Source organism: Bos indicus, chromosome 5 (assembly GCF_029378745.1).
Source record: "Bos indicus isolate NIAB-ARS_2022 breed Sahiwal x Tharparkar chromosome 5, NIAB-ARS_B.indTharparkar_mat_pri_1.0, whole genome shotgun sequence".
Lineage (NCBI taxonomy): Eukaryota > Metazoa > Chordata > Mammalia > Artiodactyla > Bovidae > Bos > Bos indicus.
This window is the reverse complement of record NC_091764.1, coordinates 67294381-67313827: the sequence shown is the minus strand read 5'-3', so window position 1 is coordinate 67313827 and position 19447 is coordinate 67294381. Positions and strand designations below refer to the sequence as shown.

At 41.0% G+C, this 19447-nt stretch overlaps 1 protein-coding gene across 2 annotated transcripts in view; it reads right to left on the bottom strand.

Moving 5' to 3' along the window:
• The window catches only part of STAB2 (stabilin 2), a 172042-nt gene extending 153103 nt beyond the window's left edge, over positions 1-18939 (bottom strand). For both annotated transcript variants that reach the window (XM_070789633.1, XM_019959891.2), the window contains exons 1-3: positions 18555-18939; positions 14344-14477; positions 11552-11667 (exon numbers count right to left, since the gene is read on the bottom strand). In XM_070789633.1, coding sequence (XP_070645734.1) covers positions 11552-11667; positions 14344-14477; positions 18555-18632 — 328 coding nt within the window. In that variant the 5' untranslated portion in view covers positions 18633-18939. The remainder of the gene's footprint in view (positions 1-11551; positions 11668-14343; positions 14478-18554) is intronic.
• Between the last annotated feature and the right edge of the window lie 508 nt (positions 18940-19447).

Genomic DNA, 19447 nt, shown 5'->3' with positions numbered 1-19447 from the left:
GAAAATTCAAAACAATCTCCAAAAATTCATTAGAACTAATACATGAATTTATAAGTTCTCAGGACACAGGACACATAAACAAAAATCAATTACATTTCTATAAACTAACATGAAACTGCTGATAACTGAAATAAAAGTATATAAGTAAACTTAACACCAAAGGCAAAACTCAGGTGTGAATACAACAAGAATTGTGCAAAATCTGTAAGATGAAATCTATAAAACACTGACAAAAATAATTTAAAAATCCCAGATACACTGTGGTTATGGATTAAAAGAGTCAATATTTTAGGTTGTCCCTAAAAACATCTATTTCTGCTTTATTGACTATGCCAAAGCCTTTGACTGTGTGGATCACAATAAACTGTGGAAAATTCTGAAAGAGATGGGAATACCAGACCACTTGACCTGCCTCTTGAGAAATTTGTATGCAGGTCAAGAAGCAACAGTTAGAACTGGACATGGAACAACAGACTGGTTCCAAATAGGAAAAGGAGTACGTCAAGGCTGTATATTGTCACCCTGCTTATTTAACTTATATGCAGAGTACATCATGAGAAATGCTGGACTGGAAGAAACACAAACTGGAATCAAGATTGCTGGGAGAAATATCAATAACCTCAGATATGCAGATGACACCACCCTTATGGCAGAAAGTGAAGAGGAACTCAAAAGCCTCCTGATGAAAGTGAAAGTGGAGAGTGAAAAAGTTGGCTTAAAGCTCAACATTCAGAAAATGAAGATCATGGCATCTGGTCCCATCACTTCATGGGAAATAGATGGGGAAACAGTGGAAACAGTGTCAGATTTTATATTTTTGGACTCCAAAATCACTGCAGATGGTGACTGCAGCCATGAAATTAAAAGATGCTTACTCCTTGGAAGGAAAGTTATGACCAACCTAGATAGCATATTCAAAAGCAGAGACATTACTTTGCCAATAAAGGTTTGTCTAGTCAAGGTTATGGTTTTTCCTGTGGTCATGTATGGATGTGAGAGTTGGACTGTGAAGAAGGCTGAGCGCTGAAGAATTGATGCTTTTGAACTGTGGTGTTTGAGAAGACTCCTGAGAGTCCCTTGGACTGCAAGGAGATCCAACCAGTCCATTCTGAAGGAGATCAGCCCTGGGATTTCTTTGGAAGGAATGATGCTAAAGCTGAAACTCCAGTACTTTGGCCACCTCATGCGAAGAGTTGACTCATTGGAAAAGACTCTGATGCTGGGCGGGATTGGGGGCAGGAGGAGAAGGGGACGACAGAGGATGAGATGGCTGGATGGCATCACTGACTCACTGGACGTGAGTCTGGGTGAACTCCGGGAGTTAGTGATGGACAGGGAGGCCTGGCATGCTGCGATTCATGGGGTCGCAAAGAGTCGGACACGACTGAGCGACTGAACTGAACTGAACTGATACTGATTTATAGAGTCACTGCAATTTTATTTAAAATCCTAGAAGGATTTTTTGGGTAGAAATTGATAAACTGATTCTTTATATGGAAAAGTAAAAGAACTAGAGTAACCAGGTTAATTTTGAAAATGACCAAATTTTGAAGATTTACACTACTTAATTTTAAGACTTACTATAAAGCTACAGTAATCATGATAGTGTGGTAAGGTAAAGGCATAAACACATAGATCAATGGAGCAGAATAGAGTCCAGAAATAGATCCACATATTGATGATTAATTTATTTTATACAAGGGCCCAAAGGCAATGATGCTGGAATTATCAGATATTTGTATAAAAATAAATGAACTTTGATTCAGACCACGAGTCACATGCTAGAGTTAACTTGTAATGGATGATAGACCTAAAAGTAATGCCTAAAACTACAAAGCTTCTAGGAGGAAATATAGAAGAAAATCTCTGTGATATTAGGTTAGGCAAAGATTTCTAGATGTGATACAAAAAGCAATTTTTATGAAAGAAAAATTGAAATATTTGACATCACCAAAATTAAGAACTTTTGCTCCTCAAAAGGTACTGTTTGGAGAATGAAAAGACAACCCACAGACTTTGAGAAAACATTTATAAGTCATATACCAAATAAAAGACATTATCTCAAATAGTTAAAGGACCCTAAGAACTCAGTAGTAAGAAAACAACCTGAATGATACATTAATAACAAATAAGCACATGAACCACAGAAATTAAAACAAGCTGCAATAAAATGCCTCTGATCAGACTGGCTGAGATTAAGAAAAAAAATCTGATTATACCAAGTGCTATCAAGGATACCAAACAATTTGAACTTTCACATGTGGTCGGTGGGAATGAAAAAATGATGCAGGCACTTTGGAAGAGTTCGGCAGTTCTTATAAAGTTAAAATACATTCAATATACAATCCAGGACTCCCACTTCTAAGTATTTACTCTCAAGTGAAATGAAAACTAATATTTACATTAAAACCTGTATGTGAATGTTCATAGCAGCTTTATCCTTAGTTGCACCAAATTGGAAACCCAAATGTCTTTCAGCTGGTGAATAGATGAACTGGGTAGATGATGGTGGACTATGAAACATTAGGAAAGAATGAACTGCTGATCTTGTAACATGGATGAATCTCAAATGCATGTGCTAAGTGAGAGAAACCAGACTCACAAAGGTACATACTGTATGATTCCAGTCATAGGAATCGCAAAGGCACCGTGACGGGCACAGAAAACAGATCAGTATTTGCCAGGGGTTGGGGGTTGAGGGAGAACTTGACTACAAAGAGTATTTTGGGGAGTGACCTAGCTGTTCTCTATCATGATTGTGGTCCTTGTTACATAACTGTTTAGGTTCATCAAAGTGTGTATAACTTTACATCAAAAAAGGAGAATTTTACTGTATGTAAATTATGACTTAAGCATAAATGAAAAATCCATTAGCAGATCATGTTCTTCAATGACAGGTTTGGAAAAAGTAGTCAATGTCCCCATAAACACACTTTACTTCCATGTAGACCTCAGGGGTGTCTACTTCCATAGTTTATACTCACTGGAAAGGAAAACAAATTAAGACACTAGAGTCAGAAACGGCTGTTTTTAAACACATGGTAAACAATTTCCTACCTTCAACCTTTAAATTTTTTCATTTGAATACTCCAGTGTAGTTGTAAAACTATCCATGTTCAGGAGGTGATTGTGCTTCTCTGAATGAATTGCTTATAATTACTTTAAATGGCTTAAATATTTTATAAGTCATTCATTTAATGAATCAGTTAAACCTTCACTAAGTGCCCTCAATTATCTTCAAAGCTGGTAACGTTTCCTCCATGTCCTCACCAGAAAGTGAAGATTTAGTGAGGACAGAAAAGGGCCTGTGTGCAGGGAGGGGCTGATAAGGCAACCTCGGTGCTTCAGGCTGATTTCTCAAGAGGTGCCCTGATGACTCCTTCTCTGAAATGAGCAGCCTGATCCATGCGGTGTCCACTGAGTGTCTGCCTATGGCAGGGCTAAGGGTGGGTCGCCTGCTGGCTGGAATTGGCTGTCTCCAGGAGTCTTCCTGAGCCTAAGCATCACATGTTCTTCAGGGGACATGAGGCTTTCTCTGTAGCATGTTCCTCATTCTGGCCAGCCATCTCAGCTGGGGGCTTGTGACCCACCAGGCTAAAGGGCAAAGTGATTGCTTACTGTTATGGACTGGATATCTGTGCTCCCCAGTTCATATGCTAATACCCTGACCTCCAACCTGATGACGCTAGGAGGGGAGGCTTTGGGACATCAAGTTTAAATGAGATCATGAGGGTGGGAACCCCATGATGAGTCTAGAGCCCTTATAAGAGAAAGAGGGACCAGAGCTTTCTCTCTGCCATGTGAGGCCACAGAGAGAAGGCAGCTATCTGCAAGCCAGCAAGAAGACCCTCCCTGGGAACCAAAAACTGCTGGCATGATGAACTTGGACTTCCCAGCCCCTAGAACTATGAGAAATAAATGTCTGTTGTTATGGTATTCTGTTAAAGCAACTTCAGCAGGCCAACCCACTACTGTCCCCACATTTCTGAAGGGCAGGCCTTTGCTTTGACCTGAGGCATCAGGGTGACCCAGGGGGTCCACAGAAAGGCAGACACTGGTGGGAAGGAAAATAATAAACCCAAGGGATCACAAGCCGTATAAAAAATGAGATGCACAGAAATGTCCTAAGTGGGGAGGTAGTTATCAGCTCAACAATAGATGGAGAGAACTTGTTGAATACATATTATTGCTAAGCAGTTTGCATGTGTGGTTTCATTCTCAAAACAACTGTACAGGAAACTCTCATCCTTATCTTCCTTTCCAGGTTACAGATAACAAAACTGAGGCTCAGAGAGGTAAGTAACTTGCCCAAGATCACAGGTCTGGTAAGTGTTGGAGTTGCCATTGCAATCAGGCCCAACTCAAGATTTTGAGTCCTTAACACCAAGCCGGAGTATACAAGATCAGTAGCTTAGAATATAAAACTAAACCAAGACACACCTCCTGAACTAAAGAGGCCAGCCAGTGATCTGAGAACCACAGAAACAGAATTGGTAAGTAGCATATTCTGAATGCTTACTATCCGCCAGGCACATCCTAGGTTCTTTATGTGTACCAGTTCCCTTAGTCCTCAGCACCGCCTTGGAGGTAGGCATAATACCACCAGGGCTTCCTAGGTGGCACTAGTGGTAAAGAACCAGCCTACCAATGCAGGAGACGTGAGAGTTCAATCCCTGAGTCTGAAAGATCCCCTGGAGAAGGGAATGGCAACCCATTCCAGTAATCTTGCCTGGATAATCTCATGGACAGAGAAGCCTGGCGGGCTATAGTCCATAGGGTCGCAAAAAGTCGGACACGACTGAAGCAACTTAGCACCCATGCATATTACCACTACCATCTCCATTTTACAGATGAGAAAACTGAGACCAAAGGATTCATTTACCAGATAAAATATAGGATGCCAGTTAAATTTCAATTGCAGATAAACAATGAATAATTTTTTAGAATAAGCATGTCCCAAATACTGTATGCCTATTTGCTGTTTATCTGCAACTGACTTAACTGGGTATCCTCTAGTGTTATTTGAGAAATCTGGCAACTGGGCAGGGAGGGTAAGTAACTAGCAAAGTCCCAGAAGGAGAATGTGGTAAAGGCAATTTAACTTCAGTGATTATAACATTTGTAAAGCCACACTGCCTCTTAGTGCCAGGTTGGAACTAGGGGGGACTCTGGTATCAAGGAATCAGCTCCAGGCAGGTGACAGGCTCCCAGCTAACAGTGGAAGCAAGTTTTCCAGGAGGAGGCTCATGGGGGACAGGCTGCTTTCCCAGTGGTTGACTTGGCAACACAACCAGGTATTTGGGTAAGGAGACAGGAATGGGTTGTGGCTGGGGCTCTGCAGAAGATGGCCCTTGTTTCCTGTTCTGTTCTGCAGTTACTAGCTGGCTCTCCTTGGGCAAGCTGCAAAAGGCCTCAAAAGCCCCAAAGGACCAGGGTTCTCACCTGGACTCTCAGGTGTGTCTGTTTTCCCTCATCTATTTTTGCATCCCTGTCTCTCAATCTGTGAGCTCCTTGTGGGTAGAGACTGGGTTTATCATGTAGAAGACTATGAGCAGCATACAGCAAGGGCTCAAGAAATGCTTGAATTTTATAAGTTGGCCAACCCTGGAAGGAACTCTGGAAAAAAGCTAGCAGGAGTGTGAGAGTATGGAGAATCCTCATCTGTTGTCCTATGTCGAATGTTTTAACAATTTGTGAAAACAACTTGTTTGGTTTTAAAAATCAAAATTTTAAAAGTGTACATTTCTTTTCTGCTTATCAAGTCATTTTCTATCACCTCAGGCCCCTTCTGTGGTGTTGGAGAAGACTCTTGAGAGTCCCTTGGACTGCAAGGAGATCCAACCAGTCCATTCTAAAAGAGATCAGTCCTGGGTGTTCATTGGAAGGACTGATGCTAAAGCTGAAACTCCAATACTTTGGCCACTTCATGTAAAGAGTTGACTCATTGGAAAAGACTCTGATGCTGGGAGGGATTGAGGGCAGAAGGAGAAGGGGATGACAAAGGACGAGATGGTTGGATGGCATCACCAACTTAATGGACGTGAGTTTCAGCAAGCTCCAGAGATGGTGAAGGACAGGGCAGCCTGGCGTGCTGCAATCCACGGGGTTGCAAAGAGGGACACGACTGAGCAACTGAACCAACAACAACAGGCCCTCATTAGGGAAAAAAAGTTGGTGAGACTTGACATTCTCAGCAACCACCCTTGAAAAAGCTCTTCTAGAATTTGTTCTCAAGGCATGTTTCTGAAACCTGCGGGAGAGCTCAGGCAGCTGATAAAGCTATTTTCGGTCATTATCACATTTCCCTTTGGTCAGCACTGCTCTGAGGGTCTCACATCGTGACTTTGCTCATGCAGGAGGCTTACCCCGACAAGGTGTCAGCAAATCATCAGACGTTCTGTTCTTTCAAAGGCAGATAATGAACTTCCTGGCCAGCAAGAGACCAGGGACCTCCCTTTATCTCTCAAGGAACTCCAGAGGTGGCCACTTGTGTCACTGTCTTTGTTTCAAAGCCTGCTGCACAGTGCTAGACAGAGGCTATGTCCTGCTTCGTAAAAATGGTGAATATTCCACTGACAGCTCTAGCTGGATTTGTCTGCCTGGGAAACTGATATGAAACTAGCTTCCTTGTGTGAACTCAGTGTGAATTTGTCACTCACAGCCAAGAAGGACATGCCTCACAGAGTGCTTTCTAATCCACGTAGTCCATTATTTGCAACCCAGGCAGTGAATGGCAGGAAACATACAAGAGGAAAGGATAAGAAGTCTGAAGATGCAGTGACACGAGGCAAAAAAATAAATGTGCCTAATTTGATGACATTGACTTCACAAAGCATCAAGGCCATTTCTAGATGAAATAATCAGATTGAAACAATTGAGTTTCTGTGTAACCCTGCACCCACATTGTTTTTCTGACGCTCTTGAGATTTTGAACAAATCTGCTAAAGTTCATAGTAGGATAAAAAAGAACTGGGATGTTCAAATTGAAACATCCATTTCCTCTGAAATAGAATATTGGTTGTTCAAATGTGATTAAGTTTCAAGGTTAAAAATGTTTTTGTGCTTATGGGAAGAAACTCCCATACACAGTTTTGATAAGGCTGTACAAGTTTTAATGAGGGAAAAGCAAGGTAAACCTGAGTAGAAACATCTTCCTGACATCAGGATGACATATTTTTTTCCCCCAGGGGAGAATTCCTGCCTTATTCCTAATTTTAGAAAATGAGCCAGTTTTTTCTTTGTGCTTTTCTGTGTTTTCTAAGTTTTCAGAGTTTATTATCGAATTATCTAATTTTGAATAAGGCACTATGAAAATAATTTTAAAAGTAACCCAGAGGTGTTGACTGTGAATGTCTTTGTCAGACGCATTGAGAAGGAAGTGGATTCCTCCCTTGCCTTGGAAAGAAGCCTGTTCCAGGGCTTGCACTTCCTCAAAAAGAAGGATGGACATATGTCAGTGGCTCTGAAATGGCCTTATCCTTTCAGCAATGTAAAGCAATAATCAAGATCTCACTTGTCATCACTGCAAAATGGGAGAGGTGAAATACACAGCCAAGTAGAGCATTTATCTCTTTCCTGAGTCAAAGGAAGGAAGCCTTTTGAGATGTTTGGTATGTTTGGAAGATGAAGATAAACGGGAGTGCCCTTCTGCCCCAACGAGACAACAGCAGAAAAATGTCCTGACCTTGGTTTCCACATTTTGCTTCTCCGGCCTTGAGACCTATCACAAGGAAAGGCCTGAACATTCAAGGAAATCTGTGACTCCTTCTATTGTAGGTGCAAGTATTGCCACAATTTCGGTATAGCCAGTGTGATGCATGAAACCCACCAGAGATTTTGAATCCTGTTGACTGTTTTATGAATGCCTCATTGTTTCAAAGGAGCTCAGAGAAAGGGAGTCATTTTATCTGCCTTTCATGATCAGAGGTCTGTTTGACTCTGATTCTCTCATTTATTCATACATAAAATGTTTACACAAAGCTTTCTTTGTGTCATGAAAGAAAAGTGAAGTCACTCAGTCGTGTCCGACTCTTTGTGACCCCATGGACTGTAGCCTACCAGGCTCCTCTGTCCGTAGGCTTTTCCAGGCAAGAGTACTGGAGTGGGTTGCCGTTTCCTTCTCCAGGAGATCTTCCCAACCCAGGGATTGAACCCAGGTCTCCTGCATTGTAGGCAGACACTTTACCGTCTAAGCCACCAGGGAACTCTATTAAGTAGTTTTGTCTATATTGATGTTTTAAAATCCCTCCTAGAGTTTTGTAAGGTAGGACTCTCTACCCTCATTTGATAGCTAAGGAGACTGTTGGAGAAGCAGCAAATCATTTGCCCAAATTAGTGATGAGGGGAATAGGTTCAAACCTCAAACTTCTGGTAGCGGGCCCTGGGTTCTTTTGCTCTCTGGGCTGTGGTCTGTTATTCACTAGACTGGATATGCTCACTTTCACTACTGCATCTGAGACAAAGCCTTTTCTTGTCTACTGTGTGTCTAATTAACTTAAGATCACATTAGTTTCTGTGGATTAGAAACAGAAAAGCAAATACAAAATTCAATTTTATGAGGATGATTCTGTGAACCGGATGTGACCATGACCCTATCTGGTGCTTAAAAGAAAGTTCACGACATCTGGATGTCTGGGTTAATTGCTTCATTCTGATGTGACCAACTCTTAGAACACAAAGTGCCAACATGTTAAGGTGAAACAGAGCAGAATGGTTAACAGAGAAGGGCCAGGGTACCCTAAACCCCAAACCATGAGCTTCCCAGGGTAAGGAGCATGATCCAGAAATTGACTGGGAGGGCTGAAGGGACCTACCAAACAGAAGAAAAATTAGAATGCTCAACACCACTAATTATCAGGAAAATGCACATCAAAACCACAATGACATGTCACCTCACACCTGGCACTATGGTTATCATCAAAAAGAACACAGCCAACAAATGTTGGAAGGATGTGGAGAAAAGGCAACCTTTGTACACTATTGGTGGGAATGTAAATTGGTATAGCCACTGTGGAAAACATTTTGGAGGTTCCTCAAAAAACTAAAATCAAAACTACCATAGTGAAGTAGCTCGGTAGTGTCTGACTCTTTGCAACTCCATGGACTGTAACCTGCCAGGCTCCTCCGTCCATGGGATTCTCCAGGCAAGAATACTGGAGTGGGTTGTCATTTCCTTCTCCAGGGGATCTTCCCGACCCAGGGATCAAACTCGGGTCTCCCACATTGAAAGTAGATTCTTTACTGCCTGAGCCACCGGGGAACTACCATATGATCCAACAATTCCATTCCTGGGTATATATTTGAAAGAGATACGCACCCCAATATTCATATCAGCATTATTTACAATTGCCAAGATAATATATTAAAGCAACCCAAGATTCCATCAACCGATGAATGGATAAAGAAGGTATGGTATATATAATGGAATATGACTCAGTCATAAAAAAAGAATTAAATTTTGCCATTAGCAACAACACGGATGAACTTGGAGGGTATTATGCTAAGTGAAATAAGTCAGAGAAAGACAAATACCGTATGTTTCTTATATTCGGGGTCTAAAATTATAACAAACTAGTCAGTATAAGCAACCTCACAGATATAGAGAATGAAGTAGTAGTTACCTGTGGGAGAGAAGGAAGGAAAAAGGGCAAATATTGAGGTAGGAGATGAAGAGGTACAAACCATTTGGTGCGAAATAAGCTACAAGAATATGCTGTACAACACAGGGAATATAGACAGTATTTTATAAGTGGAGTGTAAACTTAAAAAATTGTGAATCACTGTATTGTATACCTGTAACTTATATAATATTGTACAACAATTACAATTAATAAAACCATGGGAACAAATAAAAAATACTTGTAGAAAAAAAGAGAAATTAGAAATATACTGGGAAGTCCTTTTTTATTCTTTTAAGACAAATTCTGCTCCAGGCAGTGGGACAGAGTAGAAAGAGAGCAGACTTTGGTGACAGGCAGCCCTGAACTTGAATGTGCTTTATTTACTGACTCCAAAGAGAGAGGCAAGAGACAATCTTTAAATTGTATTTCTCATAGGAAGGATGGGGATAAGAAAGTATAACTTAAAGATTTGTTTTAAGAATTAAATCAGATTATATAGGCCGAGTACTTCTCTAGTACCTAATGTCAGCAGTATTGAGTAAATTGAAATTATTGTTCATTTAATCACTAGTTAAAAAAAACAGGCAATGTTATGCATATAATATGGGCTCAACTATTTACAAGCAATATGGGGAGAAAAAGGAACAAGGAAATAAGCCAAAGTATTTATAGTTTTCTATGTGTGATAGAATACAAGTCACTACTTTTTCCTCTTTCTTTATATCTTTCTAAATTTTACAAGCTATGTACAATTTGCTCATGTTATTTTAATGAGAAAACACAAAGCAAAAGAGAACTAATCTCTCCCTTTAAGTAGATCCTTATGATGTTTTCATTACATTTTAGAAGATGGAAAATGAATGGTAAATTCATGAATAAAAATGCCTGATTTTTACTATCCTTCCCTCTCCAAAAGGGATCTCATGTAATTAGCATGTTGTTATCAGGGACTTAGTCACTGCTTGAGGGTCAACATCTTTAATCAAGATAGAAGTTCAGTTTCACGAGATGCCAGTCCAGGTTCGATGCACGATACTGGATGCTTGGGGCTAGTGCACTGGGACGACCCAGAGGGAGGGTATGAGGAGGGAGGAGGGAGGAGGGTTCAGGATGGGGAACACATGTATACCTGTGATGGATTCATTTTGATATTTGGCAAAACTAATACAATTATGTAAAGTTTAAAAATAAAATAAAATTAAAAAAAGTTAAAAAAAATTAAATAAATAAAAAAAATCGTACTATAAAAGAAGTTCAGTTTCAGCTGAGAAATGTTATGTTGGACCACAGGAGTTCAAACCATACCACTGACTCAGGTTTGGCCAGTGATTTTTCTTACAGTGGAACCTGGTCATTACAGAGTTTGCTATTGCATCCTAAGACAAGTTTTTCAGAAGAGTTAATTATTATTTTGGTTGCTAAACAATAACTACAGTCTTTGAGATACTGTAATCAAATGTCTTCTTAAAGAAAATTGTATTGAGATCATACTAGTCCGGCATTCTTACTCCCTTTCTATGGCTGCTGCCACTAAGTCGCTTCAGTTGTGTCCGACTCTGTGCGACCCTGTAGACGGCAGCCCACCAGGCTCCTCCATCCCTGGGATTCTCCAGGCAAGAGTACTGGAGTGGGTTGCCATTTCCTTCTCCATTTCTATGGCTAGTAAAGTCTTTTATAAAAATGAATATCCTTTCAGTTGCCCCCTTTTCTGGCTTGTAAAGGAATTGTCTTAAAGAGAGATCCCTAAAGAGAGAAAAGCAGATATCAATATAAAAGCTGACAGGGCTGAAAAGGTTTTCCACATATGGATGGAAAAGGAACTTCTAGAAAAAGATGCTAACAGTCTCTTTTATCAGGCTTCCTTCCTCTTGATATCCTGTACAATGAGACATTGAGAAGCAAATATCAAAGAAACATGGCAGGCCACTTACCCATGCAGTCTGGGCCCCAATGGCCTGGGCAGCACTGAGGCTGGAGATAGTCCTTCCTACAGATATGGCGGCATCCGGGGAGAGAGAGGGAGTATGCTCTGACCTCAAAGGTGTACCTTGAAGGGAAACAGTGAGTGTTCACCCATGATTACAGCAACTCAGTGAACTCTGGGCAGTGAGATTGCCATAGGTTTTTATTCAGGTCTTTACACTTGCCTATATTTTAAAATATGTAGATTGAACACATTTTGCTTCCTAGGTAAAATAAAGCTTAATCGTGATTCATCTTTAATGTAAGAGCTGGATGAAAAAAATCAGGGAAGGATGAAATAAGGGTGAAATATCTAAACTGTTAGAAATAAAGTTAATTGATGAAAGAAATAATATTAGGTTCTAGGCATATGTTAGATGTAGACTAGTCAGACTTGTCTCCGACTGTGCTGGCAGCCAGTAAAAGAAGGGAAAGTTCAAGCGTTATGTGATGCACAGTATCTGTGGTTTCAAAATAAACTGATCATTTAGGACTTGTAAATTTTTTGTAGATGCTATAGATGGAAAATTTCTGTGAGAGGTATTCTAAGGTGAAAAGTGAAAGTGAAAGGAAAGTCGCTCAGTCGTGCCCGACCCTCAGCAACCCCATGGACTGCAGCCTACCAGGCTCCTCCGTCCATGGGATTTTCCAGGCAAGAGTACTGGAGTGGGGTGCCATTGTGGTAGGGAGCAATATTTGCCATGGTTTCCTTGAGAGAGAATCATGAGTTCCTTAGAACAGTTTTTGTACCAGCTGAGGAACAGATATACTACAGAGGTTAAATTTGTCTATTTACAGAGATCTTTGCATGGATGGCTTATTCCAGGACATGACTGCAGTGTATCTAGAGCATTCTTCCTGTCATTTCTTTTCATTGGGCCATTAAGAATAGTGTGATGCTGAGTTCAAGGTTGTATCCCTAAACCAGTTCCTGGAACATTGCTGACTAACTGCAGAGCTACTGGCTTTGTGGGCACTCAAGTTGGAGATAGAGTTGATTATTTCTTTGAAAGGCTGAACATACTGGCATGGACATTTCTTCACAAAGAAGGGGAAATGGAGAGCACAAAAGAAAATGAAATGTCCCCTCAAGAACCAGGCATGGCATAGAAAACAAACTAATGGTTACCAAAGGGAAAAGTGGGGGGGGGGGAGTAAATTAGGAGGGATTAACAGATATGCACTATTATATATACAAGAGATCAACAATAAGGACCTACTGTATAGCACAGGGAACTATATTCGGTATCTTGTCATAAACTATAAAGAAAAAGAATACATGTATATAACTGAATCACTTTGCTGTCTACATGAAATTAACACTGTAGATCAGCTATATTTCAATTAAAATTTTATATTAAAAAAACCAGCCTTGGATTTGTTTCAGCATAAATGAGTGACATGTCAAAGTCCCCAGTTCTAAAATAGACAGCGTGAGTGCAATAATCATATTCTTTGTGTTTGTGGGAAGGGGAAGAAGTGGGGGCGGGGACACATAACCCAGTGCCCACTTTGGTCGTGAAGAGTACAGTATAAAGAATATTCTAAGTCCCCCTATAATTTTAACTTTGAGCCCCAAATCTTTCTGATGTACTTTCTCAGAGAATCTGGTTGCAAATGTGTGCCCACTTTAGTAACTGAGTGGTCAACTGCTGCACATCCTTGCTAATACCAGGCCAGTTAATGCTGGGAAACTTCTATTAAAAATGATGACTTGGGGTTTTAGAATATAGTACCGTTAACTGCATTAGGGCTTCCCAGGTGGCACTAGTGGTAAGGAGCCCGCCTGCCAATGCAAAAGACTTTAGAGATTTGGGTTTGATCGCTGAGTTGGGAAGATCCCCAAAGGAGGGCATGACAACCCACTCCAGTATTCTTGCCTGGAGAATTGCATGGACAGAGGAGCCTGGTGGGCTACAGTCCATGGGCTCACAGAGAGTCGGACATGACTAAAGTGACTTAGCATGTAATGATGCACAGCTGCATTAAGCAAACGTGAATTTAAAATAGTGTAATATAACAGAGTTAATTGTTTCATTTTATACAAAAATTTTCCAGTCCCTCACCCCTGAATTAAAAGCAAACTCATTGAATAGTTTAATTTTTAAATTAGGAGACTGAGTAAATTAAAACTTGTGTTTGCATTTGAGCTGCCTGGCTGCATTCATGAGCTGGTGGGCAGAAATGCTTGTCATCCTTTGTAAGGATTAAATTTGAATTATGAGAGTTTTAAGGTCAAAAAGAGGTCTTCAAGAATGCAACACTCACCTAAAATGCAACAAATCTGTCTCCCTTCTCTGGGTTCTATAGTATCAGGGTGCAAAGCTGGTTAGTAAGATGACTATCAGACCCAAAGCCTTTTAAAATTGTATTTTTAAAAATTAATTTTTACTGGAGTATAGTTGCTTTACAATGTTGTATTAGTTTCAAAGGAAGACCCAAGGCTTTTAACATGCTCTGACTAGAACTCTTTCCAGAGGAAACAAACCCCAGATGTTCAAAATAAAGAAGGGCAAGATGAGAGAATATTTCTGTGCAACACAATGTAGTCAATTTTGTATGAAAATGTGAATCGTAATATAATTTTTAGACTCACAACTCACAACTCAAAGTTGCTGAAGTTTGGGCTCAATGCAACCTTAGAACAAGAAAAAATCATGGAAATGCTTTGTAGTTTTAAGTCGGGAAGTTTCCATTTGGATTCACAATCCCTTAATTTCCAAGACTCCAGCACACGTATACAGTATCTCATGATGAGTACCTGCAATCTCGGATCCCCGGAGTGCCATTGGTAATCTTGGTGTAACCATCTGGGCACTTCATTCCAAAGTTGACTGAGCAGGACTGGCACTCAGTTCTAATTGTAAGGAGAGACTTCTTATCACATCTTTTTCCCTGTGAAAACAAAAAAGAAAAAAAAATCAAATCCCACTAGCAGAGCCTGGATTGGCCAATCTCCTCCATTAGCTTCATGTAAACGAAGTGACAGGAATGGCAATGAGGTTGACAGGTGATGACTGGCCAGTCTTTCCATCTGAAAGGAGTGTTGGGATCAACAGGGATCAGTGTCTGCCATGGGAAGCTGCTGCTGGTACCATGCCTTTGCCATCACGGATCCCAAGTCTGGAGTCTGGCAAAATAGGGCAATGTCACTGTTAACATATATTCAAACGGGAAACTGAAAGTATACCACAGGGTACACTTTTCAAATGGGAAATTGTAAACGGGTTCTTCAAGGTTAATTGTTCATTGATCAACAGGTCTCAAGAATATTCTTTCAGCATCGATTCCATAGGCATAATGTGGTACAGGTGCTAAATGAAGCATACAGTTCCTGCTCCAAAGACGTTTACAATCTCATTACGATCCAGCTAGGAAGTGGGCTCCACGAGCGTGGTGATGATTTTCTATACTGTCCTCTGCTGTACTCTGAACACGTGGACCAGTGTCTAGTACACAGTAGAGTTTAGTAATGATTTGTTGATTGAATGAATGACTGTGGAAAAATTTGGCAACAGCAGGTGGCAGAGAATTCACTGCTAAAGTGAATGATGCAGACACACTTTGGCCTTGTCTTCAGGGTCCCTCATCCATGATTCTGGTACTGATCTTCCATGGATTTCCCCCTCTTTCTCAAGTTTCCTTCATCTTCCCATCAAACTTAAGCAGCAGTTTTGTACAATGAAAAAAGACTGAACTTGGGACTCAAAAGACCTAAGATTGGAATCAAGCTCTGTATCTTGCTAAGTATATAGTCTCAAAGGAATTCCTTATTCTTTGCCATCATCTGTAAAGGGGGGATATTGATAACCACTCTACAGGTTATTGAGACTGAGTGGTATAACACGTGCAAATCACCTGGCCCAGTATCTGGAATGTCACAGACCATAAACGTCAGTTCCTGTGATGCTTCTCTGTTTTTTTTTGGCCACATCATACAGCATTCAATGATATTAGTTCTCTGATCAGGGTCTGAACCCATGCCTCCTGCACTGGAGGCTTCCCAGGTAGCACAGTTCAGTGGTAAAGAATACACCTGACAATACAGGAGACATGCGTTCAGTCCCTAGATCAGGAAGATCCCCTGGAGGAGGGCATGGCAACCCACTCTAGTGATCTTGCCTGGAAAATTCCATGGACAGAGAAGCCTGGCAGGCTACAGTCCATGGGGTCGCAGAAAGTTAGGCATGACTGAGCAGGCACACCTGCACACAAACGCAGTCTTAACCACTGGACCACCAGGGGAGTCCTGCTGCTCTCTTTTCTTACCTCTGTGTTTGGCCTGTTGCCTGTACTGATCAGAGTGTTCTTTCCTCTTCCCTTGGTGACCCAAACTTTGTCTCCTTTAATACCCTGTGTCACCATGTCCACAAAACCACACTCATCTTTCTTCTCTCAACTCCTCCTCTCCCTATGGCTGGTCAGTGAAGAATGTTTTGTGGTCTCTCCATTAGAAAGACCCTTGCAGGAGAGGACCACTTTCTCCTATTTCTTTGTCATCCCTTGGGTCTGGCACTAGGTTAGGGGTGGTGGGAACATCCTAGCTATTTCTAAATTCACTGAAATATGTAAGGGCTGCATAAGAAGAAAGCTTACATTTACAGGGAAATTTATGGTCATGCAAGCTTCCAAAGACATCATCTTATTTGATCTCGACCACTGTAGAGGTAAGTAGAGGAAGTATCATTATCCTCACTTTAGCAGGGGGAAAACTGAGGTAGGGGAGGTTCAGTGACTCAGCCAAGGTCACTGTCAGTGATTTTGATTCCTTGATCAGCCATTGCTCTTCCCTACACACTATAGTGTCATATGGAAAACAAACATCTGTTTTTACTGGAAGGTTTCATTTGGTGATCATTATGAACCAAAATAGCACTGGAATGTTCTTTGTGGACAAATAAAAGCCACTTTTAGATATGGCTTGAATTCTTTCCCTTTAATGGTTAGGGCGCATCTACATTTTTTAAACAGGATTTTCTTTACATTAGGGTTTACCATTTAGATAAGTATATGAGGTGACATTACTTTGTCTTTTCTATCTTAGCAAGCCAGAATTAATACTGTCTTTTCAAGAAATCCCTTGACCTTCAAATGATTCTTTTCATGTGGAAAGGCTCATTATTTCTCTCACATGGTCCCATCTGAAGAGTAAACTCAGCTACTATTGTTTGTGGAGCAATGTCATGGGAGAAACTGAAGCTTAGAGGGACTAAGTAACACACTCAGAGTTCAACAGTTAGTAAGCCATGGAGCATAGAGAGTGAAAAAGGAGTGAAAGTGTGAGTCACTCAGTCACTCTTTGTGACCTCATGGACTGTAGTCCACCAGGTTCCTCTGTCCATGAAATTCTCCAGGAAAGAAAACTGGAGTTGGTTGCCATGCCCTTCTCCAGGGGATCTTCCTGACTCAGGGATTGAACCCAGGTCTCCTGCATTGCAAGCAGATTCTTTACCGTCTGAATCACTACAGAAGTCCAGTCACTGGTCCTCAAATAGCTGTTAGTTCAATCTTGATTCAACAAGAAAGCCCCTGTTCAATCTTGCCCCTATCTAATCTCAGAGCTGGAGCACTTAACCCATATGCTGTCTTCCAACATTTTAGTGAAAAACGTTATCAGAGTATAGTCAACTGGAGTAAAATTGGTATTGATAAAGTTTGCCTGGCACGGGGAGGAACAATGGGGATGTTGGGATTAGCAGGGGCAAACTATTATCTGTGGGATGGTACACAACAAGGCCCCACTGTATAACACAGTGAACTATACAACATCCCATGACAAACCATAATGAAAAAATATGAAAAAAATAGATATGTATAGCTGAGTCATTTTGCTGTACAGAAGAAATTAACACATCATGGTAAATCAGTTATACTTCAATAAAATAAAATAAAAAATTGCCTGTCACAAAACAGACTCACAGACATAGAGAACAGAATTGTAGTTGATAAGGGGGTGGGGGGGATATGGGAGGGGTGTATTGGGAATTTTGGATCAGCAGATGTAAACTAGTATACAGAGAATGGATAAACTACAATGTCTTATTGCATGGCACAGGATATGCTCAATATCCTGTGATAAACCATCATGGAAAAGAATATGAAAAAAGACTGTATGTATGTGTATATCTATATCTTTATCTATATATATATATATATATATGTAAAGAAATTGCCTGGCACAGATGCAGAGTCATGCTTATAAGTTTTATTAGTCATAAAGCAGAAATCCTAACTTGTGAAATGCATTTTAAATGTCACTTAGATCATCTCTCATATACACTCCTATTTTTTTTGGCTGCACAGCTTATGTTATCTTAAGTTTCCTGACCAGAGATCAAACCAATGGCCCCTGAGTGCTAACTTCTGGACTGCCAGGGAGGTCCCTCACATACCCTCCTCTAGCCTAGACTTGCGGCAGAGCTGGTTCTGAACCTGCTGTATGATGACAACTCACGTGAATCTGCTGGACAGGCAGGCGTGCTGGTGTCCTTCATCAGGCCATTGATTCCACTACCCTGGGTCCTTTGACTACAACTCATGGTAGGTAGATGGATGGATTCCCGGCATTTTGGTGACCTTGTGTTTCTCAATCAGTTATGACCTGACCTGGAATTCCCCAGAGCTCCTCTCTACTCATCTCTCTACAGTCATTGTTATTTTCAACATTCAGAATGATGTAATGGGAGGGATTCATTAAAACAAACAGAAAAGACAGCAAAATCCACAATGGAGAGAGGAATGTTAGGACTAAAATCAGAGATCCCAGTGATCGCATTTTAGCACAGAATAGAACCAACTGGGTTAGTACCCCTTCAGACAGATGGATCCTTGTTAGCATCCTATTCACCATAAGCTTTTTATTTTGTGAAGCCCAGAGAGTACGCTTTACTCATGACCACATAGGAAAGGAAAAGGTTTCAAACACAACTGTGAAGGTAAACAAACTTTTAAAAAACATAAGTTTCATCTTACCTGTTCTGCAGTTTCAGACAGGAAGCAGAGATTTTGTACCACCAATCCAAGAAAGAAAAGTATTACATTTTGTAGCATGGTGAGGAAATATTCGCTGCTTCTCCGCGTCAGGCACCTGTCAGGACTGTGTAGCTACTTAAATTTAGCTTGATGAACGCCCAGAGAATTCTTTCTCATTTCAGTGTTTGCTTTTAAATCTTTTCCTCTCCTTTTTTTCCTGGATTGTAACAGATGATATGCGAGAGCTGCCTCTAGACAGGAAAAATGGCCAATCTAGGGGTCGTGGTGAAATCGGCCACTCTCAACTGTATACATGTCCTGGCTCAATGACAGGATATCCTGAAGGGGCCGAGGCAGAGACATGATCCGGAATTTTTGTGCCTTGTGAAACTCCCAAGAAAAAGCTCCTGCCTCCCACTGCTCTGCCCATCCTCCTCTGGTCCTGCCTCCTGCTGACCTCAGGCCCTGCCAACATGAACACAACCACACCATGGAAAACTGCAAGCCTCTGTCTCTGAATGCAAAGTTCCGAGCTTGTCATCAGGCAGTATATATGGGGGTACCCATAAATGGGCACAGTTCCAGGTGTGGAGGGGATGTGGCAGAAGGCTAGTCCTTGACTTAGGTGATGGTGGTGGAAAACTCTATCACAAAGAAATGTCTCTTTTAAGATGCCATTGGTTGAGTTTTTGACTCATCCTTTGTCCTCTTCCAAGTCACTTTAGCAGCAAATAACTGAGTCTACAGGTCTCATCTTATGCTTCAAGGCCCAAGTCTAATGTCACCTCTTCCAGGAAGGCTTCTGTCCTGCTCCTCTAATATTCATCTTGGAGGCCCTCCCAGCATTTTGCACATCATTCTACGAAAGCCCAGTCACCTCCATCCACAATTCA